This window comes from Rhyacophila brunnea, unplaced genomic scaffold (genome assembly GCF_057557595.1).
Source record: "Rhyacophila brunnea isolate RB1 unplaced genomic scaffold, BYU_Rbru_1.0 scaffold_15, whole genome shotgun sequence".
Classification (NCBI taxonomy): domain Eukaryota; kingdom Metazoa; phylum Arthropoda; class Insecta; order Trichoptera; family Rhyacophilidae; genus Rhyacophila; species Rhyacophila brunnea.
In genome coordinates, this window is record NW_028232806.1 from 39,281,855 (window position 1) to 39,303,968 (window position 22,114).

Sequence of the window (22,114 nt, forward strand, 5' to 3'; positions counted from 1 at the left end):
AGTATATATAATATGGCTCAAAAAATTATATATAACTATATAGTGTTTAAATAAATGCAGTATAATTAAATGATCACTCAGGTTTGATGACAGATTTTTTAAAAATATTTGGATACGTATGTTTTAAAATTCCTACTGCAAATAACATGGTAGACATCTTGTATTTTTTGATTTGTTGAAATCTTTCCGTATAATTGGAGAATTTACCCATTCCTCCATATCCTTATTTATTTTAAATTCTATCAACTATTGAAATGAAAAGAGTTCTTACCATAATTAGATCTGCGATAACATATAATATACTGAATTATTTTACTTAGTGTTACATGATTATTTATTTACCTCAGAGATACGATAATTACGAACAAATTTATGTTTAAACTGTTGCCATATGTAAAATATTTTCATTTTAGTTTTTAAAGAACAAATTCTGTTTTTATTTAAATGATTTATTTTAACATTTACTCACTTAGTAGATTTTTTAATACTGAGATTCATACGTACTACATAATTTTTTTTCTACAAGTGAATGCGAAAGTTTAATATAATGATTGGAGATTTGTTACCACTTATAACGCTTACCGTACGACGTGTAGTGATAATGCTATGTTGCACATTTTTTTATTGTTACATAATTGCACGCGTCAACCTCAACCGATTCTTTTATACCTAGGTTATCTTGACGACGGTGAACCTCACCGGAGTATACACTATAATGTTCATATCAGATAATATTTGAATAATCTTATTAATTCAAGAATGGAAGGTGATCATATTTTACTACATTCAAATTATTTTAGAAAAATGATCAAATGCCAAAAAAGGTGTCAATACATAAGTAAAACACTGTACAGAGTCTCGCAATGTTTAATATTAATGATTTTTCCTATATTAAATAAAATCATTCGTATTGAACACATTTTATCTCTGGAAGTCTAATATATTTATTTTTAATTATTTACATAACCATACCGGAGTCAAAATAAGGTTCACGTATTCGTAAGCCAGCTCTCACATCAAAACTCGTCTCGCCTACAACGTGTCGAATACGTCGATGTGACGTCATCGTTATTCACAAAACACCTTGCCAAAGGGAGCTTCGCAGATTGGTCGAATGCGAGGTCGAATACGACCGTCGCTACGAATTGGTGATTCCTATACCGGCTCGCCGATCACCGCATTCAAATATTTATACGTTATGAAGGCTACGCGCGACTGTCGCTAGGTAGATGTGCGTGGTCTTAACAAGTAACACTGTATCGCCATTCTCGGAGGATTTGATTTATGGCTGTGCGGCACACGAGACAAGTTTAGATGTGAGAGCCGACTAAAGGTTTCTTGTGGACATTCAAACGACACAGACCGATCTGAAAAGAACAATATAACCGCAGTCAACGCCAGTTTAGCTTCGCCTATATTAAATTTATAGGTGTGACATCATTTACGGATGACTTCTTATAGCTAAACTGAGTTGAGACATTTATTTATACAACAGCTTTTCATTTTTGTAGGTATGTACAGTTAATCTTTTAAATACCTTATTAATAGATAATATTATGTACTAAAAAGCTCTATAATACTCTGACAGACATCACATTTTTTTAAATTTATTATTATTTACTTAGTTATTTTTTAGAACTTTCATTAAATGCCTACTGTTTGGATTCTTTTTTATATTTGTTAAATGATTTTTGAACAATTCTGTGAAATGTTTATTTAGTGATTGTGTGTTATTGTATTATATTTTTTGCAGTCGCCATTTAGATGGCTGGATTGTAATATTTTTTCCTGTGACATTTTATCATCTACATTAGTTTTAATTTATATTTTTGTGTAAGGTATCCGGGGTATAAAAACTCTACTGAAAGTTGCGTTGAAAAAATGACAATTATTCAATTAATTGATTCTGAATGAAAGAAATTTCTGGAAGCGCATGTCATCTGTATTTTTTTTTTATAAGTAATTTATATTCACAAAAAGATCACTTAACGTAGTAATAAAAAAATGTTAATTAATTTAGCAGTATTTAAAGAAAAAATATCTGCTGGAATTACGAATAATGCTTATGGACCAGAAAAATAAATTAATTCATTAAAAAAAACACAAATCAATTAAAAATATTGTTATCGGATAGACTTTTATTATGACAAATTATAAAGTTGACATTTAGGCCAATTATTGTTATCACAAAAAATATTATTCTATCTTGGAACTAGTAAAAGCTATCAATAAGTACCTAAGTCATTAACATGTCTTTTTAACATTAATTTGCAGATTTTTTTTATTGAAACGATTGTGTAAAATGAATTGTATCTAAGTATATTTTTTTTGATCATTTAATGCTTTTAAGTGACCTCATGTGACACATAAATAAACTCTGCAGGACTGCACTCGTTGACTTGTCGGGTGTATGTGATTAAGTTGAAATTCATAAAACATAAAATTTAATATACCAACCCACCTACACAGGGTCGATGCAACATCTTTTGTTTGTAAAACTGCCAGTCACATTTGCAATGAAGTTCGAAGGCACTCGGCACGAGCGGTCCCTGAAGGCAGTGGCGGATTTCCCTAAAGCATATGAGGTCACTTCGTAGAAAGTACCAAAATCGTATAGGTGTTGCCGTGCTGAATGCCTGCGTGCAGGGCGCCTAATATAACAACTCAATTTGATAGCACCGTCTTTAGAAAATTATGTAACGTTTATATTTTTTGTTACATTGTGTTAAATGATAGATTGTACGAAGACGGCTTGTCACAAAAAATGACGAAAACATTTTGAATCTGAAGACTGTTAAATATGTAGTCGACGTGCCAAGATATTTCGATGTAGACATTATCGGTTTAAAATCAGCACAGAATCCACTCGGGCCATATCTTAACGCAACGAATTCTCGGATTATACATTTGTTTGCTTCGTTTGAAGTTTATCTCTTTGAATGTCGCAAACTAATTATAAATTATTACTCTGTATTTATTTTCCTCTTATTTATAATACTATAATGGATAATGTTTATACTCAGATTCGTTTATGTCTAATGAATAATAATTATATTACGACAATAGGTATATATTTTTTACAAATTATAAAATCCAGTTGCACAATCTTTAGGAGTATCTTTATATTTGAGAGTAATCGTATCTGTAAATATGTTTTTTTAATGTATTTTATTGTATGTAAAATAAAAAAATATTAAAACCACTTGGTTTTATTCTCTTTCACATTAAATGTGATTTACATTATTCTGGCTATACATAACTGAGATTTGGTAGTTTCCAGTGGCTAAGGCAAGACCATCTGAAGGACGGAGGTGGAGGCAAATGATTATAACATAACAAAATATCCAAAGTTAATCTCAGTACATAAATATATAGCAAAACCACTGCACGCATAATGAATGACACATGACACTGACAAGGACAAAACTGTTCAAGACAGTAGAGCTGTACCCACTGAATCAATTTATAAAAAACTTTGACCCCGAAACATTTATAAACACTCATTTCAATATATAAGCCCTATCTGGACATTTAATAATTAAAGATCTAGGCATGGGGTAGTCAACCTTTATACACTTACCGCCCACTTTTGTATCTCTGTTAGTAGTAAAATTTTCTAACCGCCCACCGGTTCCACAGTAATGGTGATTTATAAAGTAGGGAAGTAACTTTACTTTATAAAATTTATAAAGCAGAGTTACAGCAAGCTAAAGCGTATAATAATAAATACTTTATGTCAGACTTTTTTTTTTGGCAGAATAATTCTTTATAAAACAACTTACTGTAGTTAAATCTATCTTTTTATTTATACTTTGCATACATAGAAGCATGAAGTCTGGTGAAATTAGATTTAATTAATAAAATTATTAATGAGACCCTGAGGCTGATGCTACGAAACTAAATACTGGATATCTGACACAATTTTTGTGAGGAACAAACGAAGGTCTCCTCTTTTGGAAATATTCAGGTGGTTTCTTTCTTTAGTCATAATATTATTATTAACAGGCACTAAAGCCTGATTCCACAAGATATGTGCTAGTGAAAGGTATCAATAAACTGAATATCATTTTCCACATATTTGGATACAAGACAGGCATTATTTTATTTTGCCATAGGTTTTCATATCCACCACTATCGAATTTATGTTTGCTTTCTTCATCATATCTAATTTCTAAAACCCCTACCGCCCACCATGAAAGCTGGAATGCCCACTAGTGGGCGGTAAGGGCCAGGTTGACTACCCCTGATCTAGGCTATAGTTTTACCAAAATACAATAAGACCCCGATTTTACATTTTTGAAGGGACTGATAAAATAAACATCAATGGGGAAATCGAAAATTCTTAAACAAATATTTTTTTTATTGAAAATCGTACAAATTGGTTTGGGACATTTTATTATGTCAACGCGTTTTTTCACCTTTTCGAGATTCTTCCTTTTTTTCTTGAATTGACAATGTGTGACAGTACGAAACAAACTTATGCAATCGTGTTGTGTTACTTTGATATTGAGCACTGCATACATGATGTCTATAAATAGAATGCACACATGCATCTGGATTTCATTTCTATGGTTGCAACCCGTAGAATTGAGTGTGCAAGTAAATTGAATTTTTAATATTTCAGACGTAAATTGGGAGAAAAAAAATGTTAAACCAGGAATTAAATGTACTAAAGTGGAATGGGACTGAAAAACTTACACGTAAATAGCGGGACAATGTGAATTCCGGGAACACGAATGTCTACTGTACTACGCATTGTTTCTTTAATTCACCTATGTTATTCTTAACAAACCCCTTTTTATTCAATGTATGTAAGAAAAAGTGTAATCTAACTTTGAAAAATTTGGAAATAAACAAGTAAAAGAATACCCATTCTTTGCTATAATGTAATTGATTTTTTCCACTAGAATTAAAAATACCATACCATGTTTGCAACTATAGTTGTAATACAGGAGAATTTCTACAAAAATACCCAATTTGCGAATTGACCGAATTCTTAGAAATAATTAGAATTATGAACCATTACAGTATCGACCGTGTTTAGGAAAAAGGGCGTAACCCTCACAGAATAAATTTTACAGGAGGGGCAAAAAACGTTTTTTGAATGATTTTGGTTCAATATTTATAAAAAAATAGGCACAGACATTGGATGCATGATGGTTGATGATTTTGTGTAATATCTTTTTGATCTAATAATAATTAAAGAAGTTATTACAGAAAAATCATTAAAATTGAGGGTAAATGCTTTTTTCCTTAAGAGTGGGTATAACAGGGGCCAGTGTGATTCATATTTCAGTCGAAGAGAGTCCACAGAGCGAGTACCATGTCATTTTAAATCAAATTTACAACAAAATCCCTGGTCATCGAAGATTTTATTTTAAAAACATAATAATAATTATTGTCAGTAAAGCAATTCATTGCAATGATTTATTAGGTTCCGTCACCGCTGTTCGCCGGCCGGCCGAATGTAAAACAATGTGAAAAATAATAAATTATATAGGGTGCCTGCACGATACCTAATATTTATTTTTAGGCGTTATAAATTATTTCGTGCATTGGCTTTACTCAACCAACAAAATACAATAATGGTACCTATATATTGTTTCACTAGTACATATTATAAAGTATATACTAGTTTGTAAAAGTGTCAGACTAAACTTAAACTAATCGGGTACATCACTGGATATATTCTACGTTTTTTAAAAATATGCATTAGAATTAAATAATACTTACCTATTTTTTTTTAATAATGATGTAGGTCTTACACATTAAAAATAAATACTATTCATTAATAATGTTTTTTGGATAGCACATGAAATAAAAATGTATGTAGATAATATGTCTTTCAACATCCTACGTATGTTTAGTTCTCGTACAATTTCAGGTTAAAAAGTTAATAATCTATTTCTAAGTTTCTAAACTACCAAACTAAACTCTTAAGTTTAAAAACGTCACAATATCCACCATATTGGTTGCAATATTTCCCACCAAACAGCTGATTAACATATTGAATTTAGTAATATTGTATATTAGAAGATACTATTTTTTGGTCACCCCATACTCGCTTAGTTGTGAGTGAGTTTGTTTGTTTTAAATTTAATTTAGTGACCATTACTTTTGAGGCACGCATCGGCGGCGAATTTTTAATATTACTAGTAGACCAACTATTTCGGACCACATATAAAAATATCATATTTTCAATTCTCAAGGTCATTTCTGTAGAGCGTCACCTTAAATTAAAACTTAATTACAGCTCAATTAAAACCTGATTTTAGATAATAATTCGGCATTTGCGGGTTACTTCCTTTTTACAGAACGTGTATATTTTAGTTGTATACATTGTTAAAAGCATGTTTCGAAAAATCGAGGGTTACACCGTTTTTCCTAAACACAGTCGATATAATATAGTGTTGGCGGCAAATCGGCTTCGTATTTCTCGAACACAGCACAGGATGAATCAGTCAGTCATCCACAGACGACAGATAAATGACCGTTCATGTCCGAGACGCATTCTGCAGTATTTTGGAGATATTGTTCGACGAGGACCGGATAACCTGGAGACTGGCGGTTTTGAGTAGCCTCCAGGGAAGGCGAAGCAGAGGAAGAAGCCGACTGGGGCAGCCTACACTCTGTCCTGAGAGAAGCTCAAAAGATAACCAAGTTCCAAGGTGGTCACGATCCTCAGCCATGAGGGAATGAATGAGAAGTAGATAATATAATAAAATTACTAATGGAGGAAAGGAATAAAATAAATAATGCTCATTTTACAAAAACATTTATATATTTCCTTGATAATAGAATACAACACAAAATAAACATAGGCCATAAATATTTTATATAGTAATAATGCCGTTACGGCATAATATACATATTGTTATTATTTCATTCATCGAGATGTTCATTCACTCGGAAGAAATTTTAATTATTTTCATGTCTTGATCTTTTTACAATTTGTGTGATTATTATATTATCACTAATGGATATTATATAATATATTTTGAATACTATTAATAATCAAGGCTTACATATCTATTTTAAAATTGAATAAAAACTTAGGTAAAATATTACTTATAATATAATTCAGTCTTATTTTGACTAAAAGAAAATATCCTTCCTATCCGAGTAGAAGTGCAATATTTTCAAAAGTTGAACACAAAAGAAAATGTTTAAATACAAATTTTATTTAAACAAACATTTTGTCTACATATTATTATAGAATGTTGTAGGTACAGATTGTATTTTTTTGTCTATATTCTATGATTTGCTTTGTAGAAGAAGAAACTATAAATAAATACAAAATTTTGATGTATTCTATACCTTGTATACCGAAAGAATCTTAGGTATGTATTGTAATAATTTATTTTCACAATAGTTTTAAAGTAATATCACACTAAATAAGATACATTAATGAAGTTTTTAAATTTGGCAACTTGATTATCGCTATTTTACAGTGAATTATGAAATAAACACAACCATAATTTACTTATCTCTAAGTTATCAAATCAATCTTAGAAGTATTTTTTCAGTAAGTATATTGAAATTTATTGAATTATGCAGTTTGAATAGAGTAAATACTAAAAATTCAAATCCTTTCATTAAAAGAAATAATACTGGTCAACATTGTTCTTTTTATACAATGATATTTCTTATACTATTCATAACTAACCGAAAAATATTTGGCTTAACAATCATTTCAAAGTTCAAACACCTACTTTCAAAATAATATTCCATAATTGAGGTGCTGCCAATTGAACAAATATAACTGCACCCGATCAAGTTAAGTGAATCGAGTTCAAAGTTAAATATGCGATACTAAATTATACAAAACATTTAAATTATAATATACAGATGATTCCACTTAATTGGGCCACCAATTAATTGGGGGAGCCACTTATTTGGGCCAAATCTCAAGAAACAGAGACCAAACCAAGGAACTGACAGTAATTTACGTCACTTAATTGGGACGACATTCCGCTTAATTAAGAGGGTAAATTTATGATTACAATATTTTTTCTTCTTTCGATCGTGTCCGATCCTAATAGGATCATATGGGCCTCCACAGAGTGTAGGTTTGTATTAGCAGATTTTTGTTTTTACGAGAAATGGATGTCAACCACTTGCTCAACCTATTAGGTCTATACTCTGATTTATACACAAATTGAAAAACTATATGTGTACTTGCCAGACCCAGGATTCGAACCTGGGACCCACGACACTATAGGCCGACGCTTAATCTGCGCGGCCATCGTGTGAGTTACAATATACACAATGTTTACTGTCGCGTCATGTATTAGGCATGTAGGAGTTTACCATTTCTGTACCATATTCAGATACCGCTGCAACGCCACGCGTGTGTGACGTAACGTAATGTGAAAACTTTCAAGTAATATTGGTTCTACCTACTTATTATTTTATTTTAAAAGTTATTAATCTCCTGGCCGCTCTAGTCCTGATGTGTCCCAATTTATATTTATATGGTACATATTAAAATGATAATATTAATTTTTGATACAAATAAGCTTTATGTTTGGATCCAGTTTCACGCACAAATAGGTTCGTGATAATTGCTCCTAATTCATATATTAACTAGTTGCACCTACTTGTTTAATCCTCAGCACCTCCATAAATAAATAAATTAATAATTAATCAATCCATTTTTTTAAGCACCAAATTGATGTTGAAACAAAATAAATTTAAGAATAACCGTTAATCAAAGAATATAATATTTTTAAACCCAATTAATGTTTGCTAAAGTCTTCATGATGCGAAGGTTTGTCGGTGAAGTATTCATCATGCTATCTGTGGTACTGCACTCGACACATTTCTGGAATTTTAATTAATTCTTATAGGTATAAAATATTATGAAGAATCAAAAATATTCGATTCTAATGACAACGTAATCACTGAGAAGGTATTGTAGATTGTAATAAATTTTGAAAAATTCTAGCTGTCTGTCCGATATAGATCTGATTGCAATCATTGGATATTGCATTGAAAGAGATTTGCGGGTCCTTATGTTATAATATTATAATGACATGGCCGATACGCACTGTTAGGGTTTTTGACGATGGTGGCAGGTTTTGGTAAGCTGTCACTTTCATCCGAATCTGAACACACTTGGAAGCTAGTGTCTGAAATAAAATTGGTAAACATTCATCAATTATTACTGTTAATATGGCATTAGGATAGGAAAGAAATGGCAATAGGTAGGAAGAGATTGATGGTGACAAGGGGTGAAATTTCACGCAGCTTCTATTTTCAAATGAGAAAAGGAATTATTACCCCTTATTGTAAGAATAAAATGTATTTTCTTTATCCACTTTACAGCATATTATTAATTTAAACAATAAAGATCAAAATTGAAGGGGTTATCGCAAGACAATGATATGCCACATAACAGTGGCGAAGGGTGGAGGTAGGCTGTTAAGATCCGCCATAAACAGTGCACATTAAACTTTTTCACACATACATATTTGTTTTCATTGAAATAAGACTACAATTTACAGATAGTGTTGGTTAGTTTTTAAAATTCAATTAAACCCTGAGAAACCAAGCCATAATAGATAATAGTCAAAAAATACATGTCTATCTATAAAATATCTAAAATTATGCAATTAAATCATACATAACTTTGAATATTTTATAAATAGAATAATATTTTTTATTTATTATAGTTTGGTTTAGGCAGGGCTTAATGAATTTAAAAAAATTAACCAACAATATGTGTAATATGTATTTGTAATACAATGAAAACAAATAACTATGAATGAAAAAGTGTGCACAATTTTGTCGTATTGCCCAAGTTAGACCAAAACTATTATGGTTTCGTTTAGACCGGGTTTAATTGATTTTAAAAAACTAACTAACACCATCTGTAAATTGTAGTCTTAGTTCAATAAAAACAAATACATATGACTAAAAAAGTTTAGTGTGCATTATTTATAGCGAATCTTAACAGCCTACCTCCACCCTTCGCCACTGCCACATAATTATGAATTTGTTGATTTTGAATAAAACCAATTCCCAGGGCATACACTCGCGTTTTACCTAAGACACTTTTAAAAAAAATACACCGATGTCTCAATAATTATGATCAATGTGTAGTTCTGACAAATTCAAATTTTGCTATAAAAATGGTTATAGCAATAATATGATATGCCATGCCAGTCAAAATTGACATCGGTCAGTTATCCACGCCTTCTGCTCCAAACAGAATAATTAGATGTGAGATATATCGAACATTTTAATGAGGATAGTAATTTTTCCTGTTACAATAGTGAACGAACAAGAACATTAAATTGCTCATATTTCCAAACTATGTTTCTGTGGCATATCATTGTCTTGCAATACCCCTTCACTTGTACATTGACCATGGGTAGTTTTGTTAATCATGAAGTTTGCTGTATAATAGCCAAATAAAGCTTCATTAGACGCACGCTGTCTCAACCAATGAGCGACTCTGATAGCCTCGGAAATATCAAAATCCATCATACTGTATGCAAAACCTAAACGAAATTACCTCAAGTATCTACTACATATCAATGAACGAGACTAACTTGTAGATTTTAAAACTGGCTTAAACTAATAAATCCATCACAAGTAAAAACATTGATCTTAATCATGCTCGTGAAATTCAGTAAAAGAAATACAATTTTGCTACACAGTATTTCATGAAGAAGAGAATATTATTACCTCCAGTACTGTATATTCCTTGTTTAGCTTTGACATAGCCGGGTCTGTCTTGATTTTCCGCATGACCGAATGTCTGAAATCCCATCGTAAACTGCGCGTATGGACTGATCTCAAACATTTCTGAAAATTAACAGAATAAAACAAACCAGTTAATATATATCCCAAAAATATTTTCAAGAACTTCCAGAAACTTGCTTTATTCTATCCTTTTAATTCTGTGACCTTGTGGCATGGATTTCGACAATGTGGCCGATCCTATCTTACCCTATAGAGATGCAAGATGCTATCGGTCTCAAATGACACGACTTTGTGGTTGACCTCTGATCGGGGTACTGAAGGGCTAAACAGTAGTAGTATCCACTTCAGATGGTACATGGAACCCCGCAATGTGTAAGTGTTTAAATAGCTTTCAAAACATTGGTTGTTACAGGGTCTTTAGAACCGGATGAAAGAACGATATCTATATTGAGAGAAATGGTACCACGACAATACGTAGAGTCCTTCAAATAAAAGTTACAGGTACCCATGGGAGATAAGAATAAAATAAAAATTGCAGAATAATATTAGTGAAAAGCACAGAGAACGCGATCTGTCGCAGCGGGCACCGATCTCTGCAATGGCGGAAGAAACGGAGTTATCTACCGAAAAAGTGAGAGAACATGTTTATTTGTACAACATGAAAATACAGAAAAAATCTATCTTCATGAGATTGAAGCTCAATACAGAGGAAATTGCCTATGGTCGATATCGCTGACAGTTTTTACTTTGCCCTCTAATCTGCTGATTTGTGAGGGATTATAGTTATGACTGATTTACTCTGATATTCTAAATATGAGCCGACAATGTAAATAGTATCGTCCGGGAACGGTTAGTGCTGTACCTGTGCTAGCTTTGCTACTCTTTCTTCCGCAGACTGGCGAGCTGTAGATTCTCTGGCAGGGGGGCGGAGGAGCGCTATCAGGGATGGGCGGCAGCCCTCCCCCTCCTTTGCAGCTGCCTCCGCTTAACACCCCACCCGGTATCGACCCGCAAAGGATTTTGTGTCTGAAACATTCATAAGATTACTAATAAAATATATTATTATTACACTTTATGTTTTCATCTCCATTAAATTTATACACTGCCATCTCTGTGAAAATTAAAATATTATGCAAGTTCTAAACCAAAATAAAACTGCTGGGAATTTATTAGTGTTAATGTTATGTAGATGTCGTTTACACTAAATTATCAATGTAGAAAAAACGAATTTATGTTTGATATTATAGACTAATTAATGCAATTAATTTTATTACGGCATATAAACGCATATAGGTGACAGTTATTTCAGGTCAAAACTTATTCTGCTGCTTTCCTGTGTTTTTAGACTTTTCTCTTTTTCATTTGTGAATCATTAGTCATGCATACAGAATAATTAACGACAGATACTATTGCGTCTTGGCCACTGGTATTTAATACTGTAAGCGCTAAATGTAATCATCGTCACTGAATAATATTGTAATATATTATGACTCGGTTGACCTGTGTTTCTGTACAGCAGCGAACACACAGATGAGCATGCAGACCACAAGAAGGACACAACTGCACACCATGACGAGCACGCTCGTGTCCAAAGGCTCGCTCAGAGGACCTATCTCCTCTGTAACATAAACATGTCAAGATTTACTAAATGAAAACAATGAAACAGTAGAGTTGTTGATATGATTTGTAATAATATTTACTTTGTGCTGTTACACTGTGTGCCCAAGAGATGACGTTGATTATTCAACACCAAAATCACAGTATAGATTAATAAGTGAGTAATGTAAATGCCATCACCATTGACTAAGATTTTGAATCAAGGTCATATGACAGTCAGGCCATAAAACCCAAATGATACAAATGTTTCTATTGAAAAAAACATATTCTTATTATTCCAACGTTAAAGTTCTCAATCGAATGGGGAAGGACCGAGAAGTTCTACGTAGTATCAAAACCAGGAAACTGCAGTACCTCGGCCACATTATGAGAGGACAAAAGTACAGTATTCCTCAACTTGTCATTCAAGGAAAGATCAATGGTAAGCGTAGCAGAGGACGGCGCCGCATTTCGTGGCTTAAGAACCTCCGTGATTGGTACGAGTGCAGCTCCACTGAACTGTTCCGGGTAGCAGACGACAAAGCTGAGATCGCCTTGATGGTGGCCGATCTCCGCTAGGGGACGGCACAACAAGAAGAAGATTCTTTAATAGGTGTTTAAGTTTATCCCATATTATTCCACACTCAAGATCCGTAACCTGTTATAGGTACCACACCCATTAGGATAAGCCAGTTTCCATTAATTTTGTGTTTCCTGATAAAAATCAGATGTGGAAGATGGGTATAATCGTGCCTATTCTGAAAAAGGGAGACAAAACAATGTGCGATAATTACAGAGGGATCACAATTCTAAACACAGCTTATAAAGTTTTCTCATCTGTACTGTATAGCAGGTTAATGATCTATGGTGAGGAAATCCTGGGAGAATACCAATGCGGCTTCCGACCAAATAGATCCACCATAGATCCATCTCATGAGGCAAACTATGGAGAAAGCGCAAGAATACAACCTTACACTCCACCACCTGCTTATTGATTTTAAACAAGCTTTCGACAGCGTGAATAGGGATAAGATGCTGCAAAGCCTAAAAATACTAGGAATTCCCTTAAAACTAGTAAGGCTAATAAAGTCCACACTGACGGATACTCAAGCAGTTGTCACTGTACAAAATGAGCAAACTGAAAGCTTCAAAATCGAATCAGGTGTGAGACAAGGGGATGCGCTATCCACTATGGTATTTAACCTTGTGGTGGAATCCATAGCTCGTGAAACCAACATAAGAGGATGGGTAGATAACAGTACAACGCAGATGTGCGCTTATGCTGACGACATAGTAATTACAAGCAGATCCAAACAGAGGATGATCGACCATGGTGGCACTATGAAAATAAAAGCAGAAAACGGTGGGCTGCAAATAAACCAGTCAAAAACTAAGTATATGGTCAGCACACGTGATCAGGTACCGCTGCAGAATATAGACATAGGACAGTATGCATATGAAGGGGTGGACAAGTTCACGTATCTCGGATCCAGCCTAAATACCCAAAATAAGACAGCTGAGGAGATAAAAATCCGCGTTATCTCCGGGAATAAATGCTGGCATGCCTGCAAGCGACTGGTGGGGTCGAAAATTCTAGGCCGAAGAAGTAAACTTCTAATTTATAAAACAATTATAAGGCCAGTGGTCGCTTATGGCTGTGAGACTTGGTGCTTAACTTAAAACGAGGAAAACAAATTAGCTGTCTTCGAGCGCAAAATACTCCGCAAAATCTTTGGACCCACGTTGGAAAATGGGAACTACAGAATAAAAATGAACCACGAGTTGGAAGAGCTGATTGAACAGCAAACAATCATAAGATACTGTAAGTCCCAAAGACTACGATGGGCTAGACATGTGGAGAGAATGCCTGAAGTTAGAGCGCCAAGGATCATGACGAAGTGGCTACCTCAACGGAAGAGACCCAGAGGTCGTCCAAGAAGGAGATGGACTGACGCCGTAGAAGTGGACTGGCTTCGTGTAGGATGACCCGGTAACTGGAGAAGTGTGGCGAGAGACCGGAGTGAGTGGAGAGCGGTTGCGGAGGAGGCCAAATCCCACCCCGGGATGTAGCACCGTGGAAGAAGAAGAAGAAGATAAAAATCATAACTCCACCAATTAGTATCATTTTCTAATTAATTTAAGATGTCAAACTCATGACATTTATTAAACAAAGTGAGCATTATGGATGGTGATATAATAATATAATGTTGTGTGATTGATTTTTTATTCATGGCAACCAGAAAAAAAACTTTTCCCCTCATTAATTAATTAGTGAATATCCCAGGTTCCTGGCATTATTTTTAGTTCTGTAGTAAATATTCATCTTTGAGTAAATTGTCTTACCGCCATCGAGTGTTTTGGTAGAGATGGCGAAGACGGTGGCGGTCGGGCCGGCTTCGTTGACCGCCGTCACTCGGAGCTGGTACCAGCGCGCTGGACGCAGACCCACTAGCATCACCCGCCGACCTCCTTCTTCCTGTGAATGATCAATACCAATTAAATGAGGAAGCATCTACCGCATATCTTAACATTACATCATCACCACCCTTGGCCTTGATCACTCTATTGCCGGACGAAGGCCTTTCCAAAATGATTTCATTCTTATTAGTACCTACTGTAAAAGTAACATGTAAATCTACCTTTCAAACATTTTCTACCTCTTTGTCCACAGATTGTTTCTTCTCTGCTTCGTGTCCTGTCAAATTGCATTTTAGGTTTTTAGCAAACTCTATTATATCGCATACCATACTATTATTTATTCACTTATCCAATTATTCCATTTTTTGGCCTTATGCGCTATTCTTAGCATGTACCTCTCGTTATTATGCTGCGCTGCTCTGTATATTTCCATGTCCGGAAACTTTTAGATATTATGCATTTCGCCGGATCTCCGTTTCTCCGCGAAATATTGTATCGGAAATAAATGGCCGTAATAAAGAATGTCGAAACTCTTTGGGTCGTATAGTACTGACATAACATTCATGTCTAAATAAAACACGGTTCTTGTTGGCTTACAGGAAGCCAGCAGCAAACAAATTTTGAAAATAGCTGATATACTGGATTATTTGTTAGGTTAGGTTAGGTTTTAATTCTTGAATTTGCCGTAATCAGCCATGAAAATTGAATTAATATTCATTATATAGATGTAGTATACGGTCATCTCTTTCTGATAAGAAAGCTCACAGGGAACAACTGTGCTACGGTGAAATGTTTTACGTACAATTAACATGTAACCGTATGTCTCTTTTACTGTTTCGTACATAATATAATGTGTGATTACAGAAAGTAGACATTGATTGAATACTTTCCTTTATCGTAGTATTTAAGATTTAATATGTTCAAAATATAAGATCCAGCATAGCACATAATATGACTGAATGTCTGACAGAGGTTGATAAGTTTACACGTCGAGAACAATAATTATTGTACCTACTTTGTTTCATTGAACGATTCACATTATTGTCCACAGAGTGTTAGCTAGAAATAAATTACAATTAAATTTGATGTAGTCGCGGCAACCCACTGATTTAGAGGAATGCGTCGATAAGCTGCAGTAATTAAATTAATAAACGGGCTGTGCTAGATAATTTAATGAATAAGATATAGGCTGTACATCATGAGAGCTGGCCTTGAGCCACTGCCTGGTGGAGAGCGGTCGGTACTCGACGGTGAAACGAGGAGCACCGCACTCTCCATCCTCCCACGCATCTATCTGCAGCGACACGTGAGATGAGTTGCTCCATGCCCAGTCCGTACTGCTCGGAGCTGTCATCACTGAAACAATAAAAGGGTGATCGCTATTTTTATATCACACATCATCACACATTTTCTTAAGAAAAGAAGATTCATCACACAAACCTACAGAATATTACTATTTAATACTCGTAAGATAATATGTGTTCACTCACATGGCTTTGGTTTTTTTTGTAGGTAATATATTTTTAGTTTTGCATTTATCTTGGGACCCAGGTCTTTCATTCAAGTCATCAGGTACTCAGCGTGTCATTTTTAAATCTTATCTTCAATCTTATTTAAATAAAGTATTGGAACCATACCTAAATAAATACTGAAGCTCGATTTGATATAAATAAAAAGGATTTCAAGTTATACACATTTATATTTTTAAAAAAATCGATGTTTTTTAAAATACATATAAAAAATATTAAAACTATGAATTAGTCAAAAATCTCTTAGGTGATGCTTAGAAAACTTAATAAACTAAATTTTAATAATCAATATGACCATAAAATATAATCTGTCATAATAAGGTGCGGTCCGATTCAACAAATTCACATTTTATTACATTTTTTACAATTGTGAGTTTATCTTTGACTTAAAATAAAAAAATATTTTTCTTTTTAATGTTTACATATTTATTAATTAAAACAGTTGAAATTGTAAATTATCAAAAACATGTCTCAAATTGCAAGCTTCGTATTTTTCCGCTAGGTGCCTCATAGGTAAAGACATCACCTTAAGAGACCTGTTTTATAATTTTATTAGATAATTTTTAATATTTAAATTTATTAGATTATTTTTATTCAGTACTTACATAAATGTAGACAGGCGGTCTACTTTACCAAATATCAGCCTAACTTTAACCAAAAACAGTAATTTAACCTCTGTACAAATTCCAAATTACAATGTTAAAGTACTGTACCTCCACCTAAGGTCTTGGCATGAGCGATGGCGGGGCTGGAGATGCCTGCCGTGGCCCTGGCAACCAAGCGAATCTCATAGTGCGCCCCGCACGACAGCCCCGCGATGAGGCGGCTGCCTGATCCTCCTCCTGCCACGTCCATCGACTCCCATCTGCTGCCAGCTTCTACCGAGCGCCACGTTATTGTGTAACCTGCCAATATAATAAATCCCAATATTATTAAAGATATAATAGCTTCCGATTGAGTGTGATTTTGTTAGACCAGAATTTAATATTGTAAGATATAGCCATAGGTAAATTCAAAATAGTAGATTTATTATTGTACACATCTGCTACTTCTTCCTGGCACTACAACCTCGTGTGGAACTTGGACTTTTCTAGTGTTCACCCAAGTCTCGTTAAAGCCGCTTTCTTCTAGTTTTTGATACACAGGCAGTGACATCCCGTGGGGGTAGACAGATTGAGCGTCGCTTGGGGGCGGCAGATACTCGAAGGGCGGGAAAACGAGGTGAATCATTTAGTATATATAGAAATAGCTACCTAAACTGAGTACTTAATAACAAAAATATCTTTCCTTTAAAAAATTAAGCTCAATGGCTGGAAACAAAATGTATTAATTAACATAAACAGTTAAGCAGTGCTGTAATATTTTTGCCGTGTTCGCGCTGATTAGTTTACTTGCGTTGCCCTTCGACGTCCTTGGTAACACGAGCACAGATGATAAAAAATATTGTATAAAAAAATGGGGGGGCATTATGGCGCTTCCCAGGGGTGGCATTTTGTCTAGGGACGTCACTGTACACATGGTCATTAAATCCATCTCTCCCTCCATCGTGTGACGTGTACTAGGTTGAATGTCAGTTAATTTATCGTTAATAATTCTATGTACATATTATATATCCTAGATATCTAAGTCGGCTCAATTTGATAGACTGTAAGTCGTACGATGTGTGGGATTCGATATTGTTATTGTATCTCCATCTTCACCATTATTACCATCACTAATATGCCCAAAATACGACGGAGCACACTCCACTCAAATGGGACAAGTACTCTTTCCGTTTCCGGCAGCAATGGCAATTAGCTTTATTAGATTCAATGCCCTTATTAATTAAAGTAATGTTTCAGACTTTATGGATTAGATTCTAAATAGACCATGCGCTACAAACTAGAAATACATGTAATTGTCACATACAGTGGACCGCACTTATAATGCTATTCGTATGGTACTGTTCACACACACAGCGTCGTTAGAACGAATATGTGCAACTGTACAACATGTACCCAGTCATACATGGTTGTGTTTGCCTTCGGCCCTAATCTTTTCTATGTTGCTAAGGTCTTATTCATGAAACATTTTTGTTCCAACACTTTAAATAAATGTTTTGCCCACTCACCGAGAATGACAGAGGTGCGATTGCTGGTCTGCGATGCTTGCACGGGTTTAGTCCATTCGAGCAGAAGACCTCGCCGAGCAGGAACGATCCGCATGGCTGGAGAATTGGGCGGAGATACTACACCCATCACGTATGTCACCGAGTCCGACCCGAACAGGTTCTTCGCCAGACACGTGTAGTTGCCCTCTAAAGAAGCGTCGATGTCTGCAACATGATAACAATCTGATGTACTGATTACACATTTAATGAGGGAGTGCAAGAAAGTATAATGAACACTTTGATCAACCACATCAACCCACTGAATGCCTCCCTCATCTCCTGACTGCAGACATCTCCACTACATTAATTCTATATTAGCCCAAATCGTATGGCCGGACATTTGCATTAAGAGGAGAGTTATTAATAATTTATCTATGTCAGTAAGATGAAAGAAAATAATATACATATTGAAATAAGTCAGTGAATATTGGAATATGTTTTGAGGTAGGTAATGCATCAATGGCAGTTTTATGTGTACGTGCAGGCCTAACGCACCACAGTTCTGTCTATTACCGCATATAGCACCTATGTTGCTAGGACTTTCCACACTATGATTTATTACACCCAGATACCTATTATTATACTCAAAAAGAGATGTTGTTATAATTATGTTTTCATGAAGCGACCGTCTCATAATATAGACAGAGAAGCACAACTGTGATGCATGCACAGTTTCAGATCAGAGCGATTCTGATATTCAAATAACAATATGTCAAGCGAAAAAAATCTACTATTTACTTATGTAATGATTTGATCAATTTGGAGTACTATTCTATGATAAAATTTCTAGTCAAAGATGGATAAAGACAAAAGGAGATCCTAAAAACGGATTATTTTCAAAGAAAGATGAAGATGTTGCAGAACAACAGGATTTATGTTGTTGTAGAAAAAGTGAATAGAGTGTTTTGACCTGCAAAGGTATAAAATAATTAATAAATAATGTAACTGACTATGTACAAGCAGGCTGTCATCAGCATTGAGAGTGAATCGAGGATGGTGCGTGATGACCTTGCGCTGGTGGTACCAGACGGTGCGTGGCTGTGGGCTGCCTAGCGCACGACACCATAGCACCGGCGAACTCCCTGCCACGGCCCAAACCCTCCCGCCCAGTGAAGATACTCCTGCCACCACTGTAAAAAAAATACATTACATAATTCATTATACAGGCGGTCCTTGACTTTTGGGCGTGCTACTTACTAGACTAGAGACTTTTGTTGATAATGCAAAAACTGTGTGCTTCCATGTAGTCGCTCCTCTTTCCTCCGCTCCCCACCACCTTCTCAAATACGTAAAAGGGTGGTATTCAACAATCTCTTTACAAGTTTATAAAGAAAACACCTGATTGCTAATACGCCTCGTTAACTATATTACACCCATTGATAAATAAATATTTTAAAGTACACTTTTTGATGTTTTTTTTACATTCAAGATTCGAACGCATTTTCTGGAACCAATTACGTGCGAAAGTCGAGGGCTGCCTATATATTTTATGTTTCAATATGAAAGCAAATCTGTCATTTTTAAACAATTTAGCCAATATGTTAGCCGGCTCTCACATCAAAACTCGTCTTGCCTGCAACATGTCGAACACGTCGATGTAACATCATCGTTATTCACAAAACACACGTTGCCAAATGGAGCTCCGCAGATTGGTTGAATGCGACTTTTTAGTAAAAAAAAAAATGTACTGTTGCAATCGACAAGAAGCATGCTTCTTGGGATGCGAGTCGAAGACGCCAGGATGCATACGAACGCCTACGAATTGGTCATTCCTATACCGGCTCGGCAATCGCCGCATCCAAATATCTATACGGTTCGAAGGTTACTTGAATAATTATAAATAATTACGCAACGATAGCCAGAGCTCAATGTCGGTACCCACCTCTGTCGGTAGGCTCAGCGGCTACCCTTCTGGAAGGCTCTCCTTCCCCGGCCTTGGTGCTGGCCGTGACCCAAGCCTCGTAGCGGCGACCCTGTGAGAGGCCGCGGACGGCGTGGGACACTCCACCGGATACCCCCCACTCCCACACGCCTCCGTCACCACCGGCACTTCCTGCAGCTGCCACCACACCACCAGTATCTTGTTGCTGAGTCGATACTCGGTAGCTTTGCATTGTGCCACCGCTATAATAAAAATATTTATTATTACAAATAATTTACAGTGCTGTACAGAAACCATGTCAGAAAATTAATTCAGGAGAAGTAAGCCTAGCTCTGACAACTGAAGCGACTGGTATTCAGGATGCAGAACCACTGGTTTACTGTACATCCAAATTACTTCAGAGGTTGAGGTTTCTCTAGCGTAATATACGTACACAAGCACACCATCAGATACGAATATCTGATAATATGGGAATTAATCTGACTTTTGTCTGATGGTTGAACATCGGTTAATACCCTCGACTCCAAATCGATGGATTCCTCTGTGGAATCAAAGTCACAAATTTTCTTATACAATGTCGATTAAGGACATGGATCCAACGAATTGAGCAAATGGATTATGATCAATTTCAAATAGGTAGGTACTTCCACACAGTGGAGGTCAAGAATCTATAATCTATCTATATGATACTTAGGTATCAAGTACTGATTTAGTCTGTTAGTAGTAGTCAATGGTATACGTTTGATTAGAAATTAATATTAGGTATGATGTTTACCCGACAACCGGCTTGACAAACAGCGTATAATGAAGTAGTCTTCCATTCGGATGCAGAGGGGGGAGCCAGCTCACCAGGATGGAGGTGGAAGTCACCACCAAAGCTTTCACTTCAGCAGGGGAACTCGGTACTGAAAACATAAGGAGTGACTGTCAAAAATATTCTAGTAAGTGATACCTAAATTAAATGCAAGCAGCAAAGAATAGCACTTACAATCTTCTAGTGTGGTGCATGACCGCGGGGCCGAGAGTGGTCCGAGACCTCTGCCGCAATAGCCTCCTACCTCCACGGAGTAGTTGGTGAATTTAGACAGACCCTGAAGATACACCTCACTGTGACTGCTCGTCACATTTTGCTGGACGCCATCTGAAATAGGAAGAAGGACGATTATTCATTTGACTGATCTGTACATAGGTAATTACTTACATCCTTACAATCTTATTGATGATTGTATTTTATTCCGGCTTCACTATCACTCTATCCGTGGCTTTATCCAACTGGCTTCATCTTAGGTATGCTTAAACTCTAGACAATATTTATAATTGGCCACATATTTTTTCTGACTTACACGCGGTGAAAATGATAACTCTGCCATTCTTAATAGTGTTCATATATATGTCCCTGATAACTATCTTAGAAATCGGGAGCATCAGTTGTTTGTTCTCCCAAGGTGCAGAACTAACCTGCCATTGGTAATGCCAATTGGGAGCGCAATAACTCTGTTCAACCATATCACTTCGGATATTGACATATTCCAACTACGCGAGGATGAGTATGGGCATTGTTTTATAAATTCTTAAAATATTGTCCGCTAAGCTCATTCGGTGTACCTACTTCCTTGTATCTAATTTATATAGGTATATATTATATATATATTTTTTTGTATTTACACTTTTCTACTGTTTAATAACTTTTATATAATACTGTTTAAATAATATTTCTTTGTTTCTAAATGTCATATTGTGAACGTCTTAAATTAATAATTTGTAACGTTCACTATATGTAAAAATAAATAAAATTTGAATTTGAATTAAAATTTTTCACTCAGGAGTGAC

The 22,114-nt window shown here is 35.2% G+C and overlaps 1 protein-coding gene across 1 annotated transcript in view; it reads right to left on the minus strand.

Annotated features, from left to right (window-relative positions):
• Nucleotides 1–1,310: 1,310 nt before the first annotated feature.
• The window catches only part of LOC147075315 (cell adhesion molecule Dscam2-like), a 380,443-nt gene continuing 359,639 nt past the window's right edge, over nt 1,311–22,114 (minus strand). Inside the window, 13 exon segments of the mRNA XM_085942919.1 lie at nt 1,311–1,367; nt 9,067–9,178; nt 10,725–10,812; nt 11,579–11,736; nt 12,211–12,328; nt 14,650–14,782; nt 15,920–16,080; nt 16,967–17,158; nt 18,364–18,567; nt 19,353–19,532; nt 20,285–20,526; nt 21,060–21,189; nt 21,273–21,425. Of these exon segments, the coding sequence (XP_085799045.1) occupies nt 1,311–1,367; nt 9,067–9,178; nt 10,725–10,812; nt 11,579–11,736; nt 12,211–12,328; nt 14,650–14,782; nt 15,920–16,080; nt 16,967–17,158; nt 18,364–18,567; nt 19,353–19,532; nt 20,285–20,526; nt 21,060–21,189; nt 21,273–21,425 (1,928 nt within the window).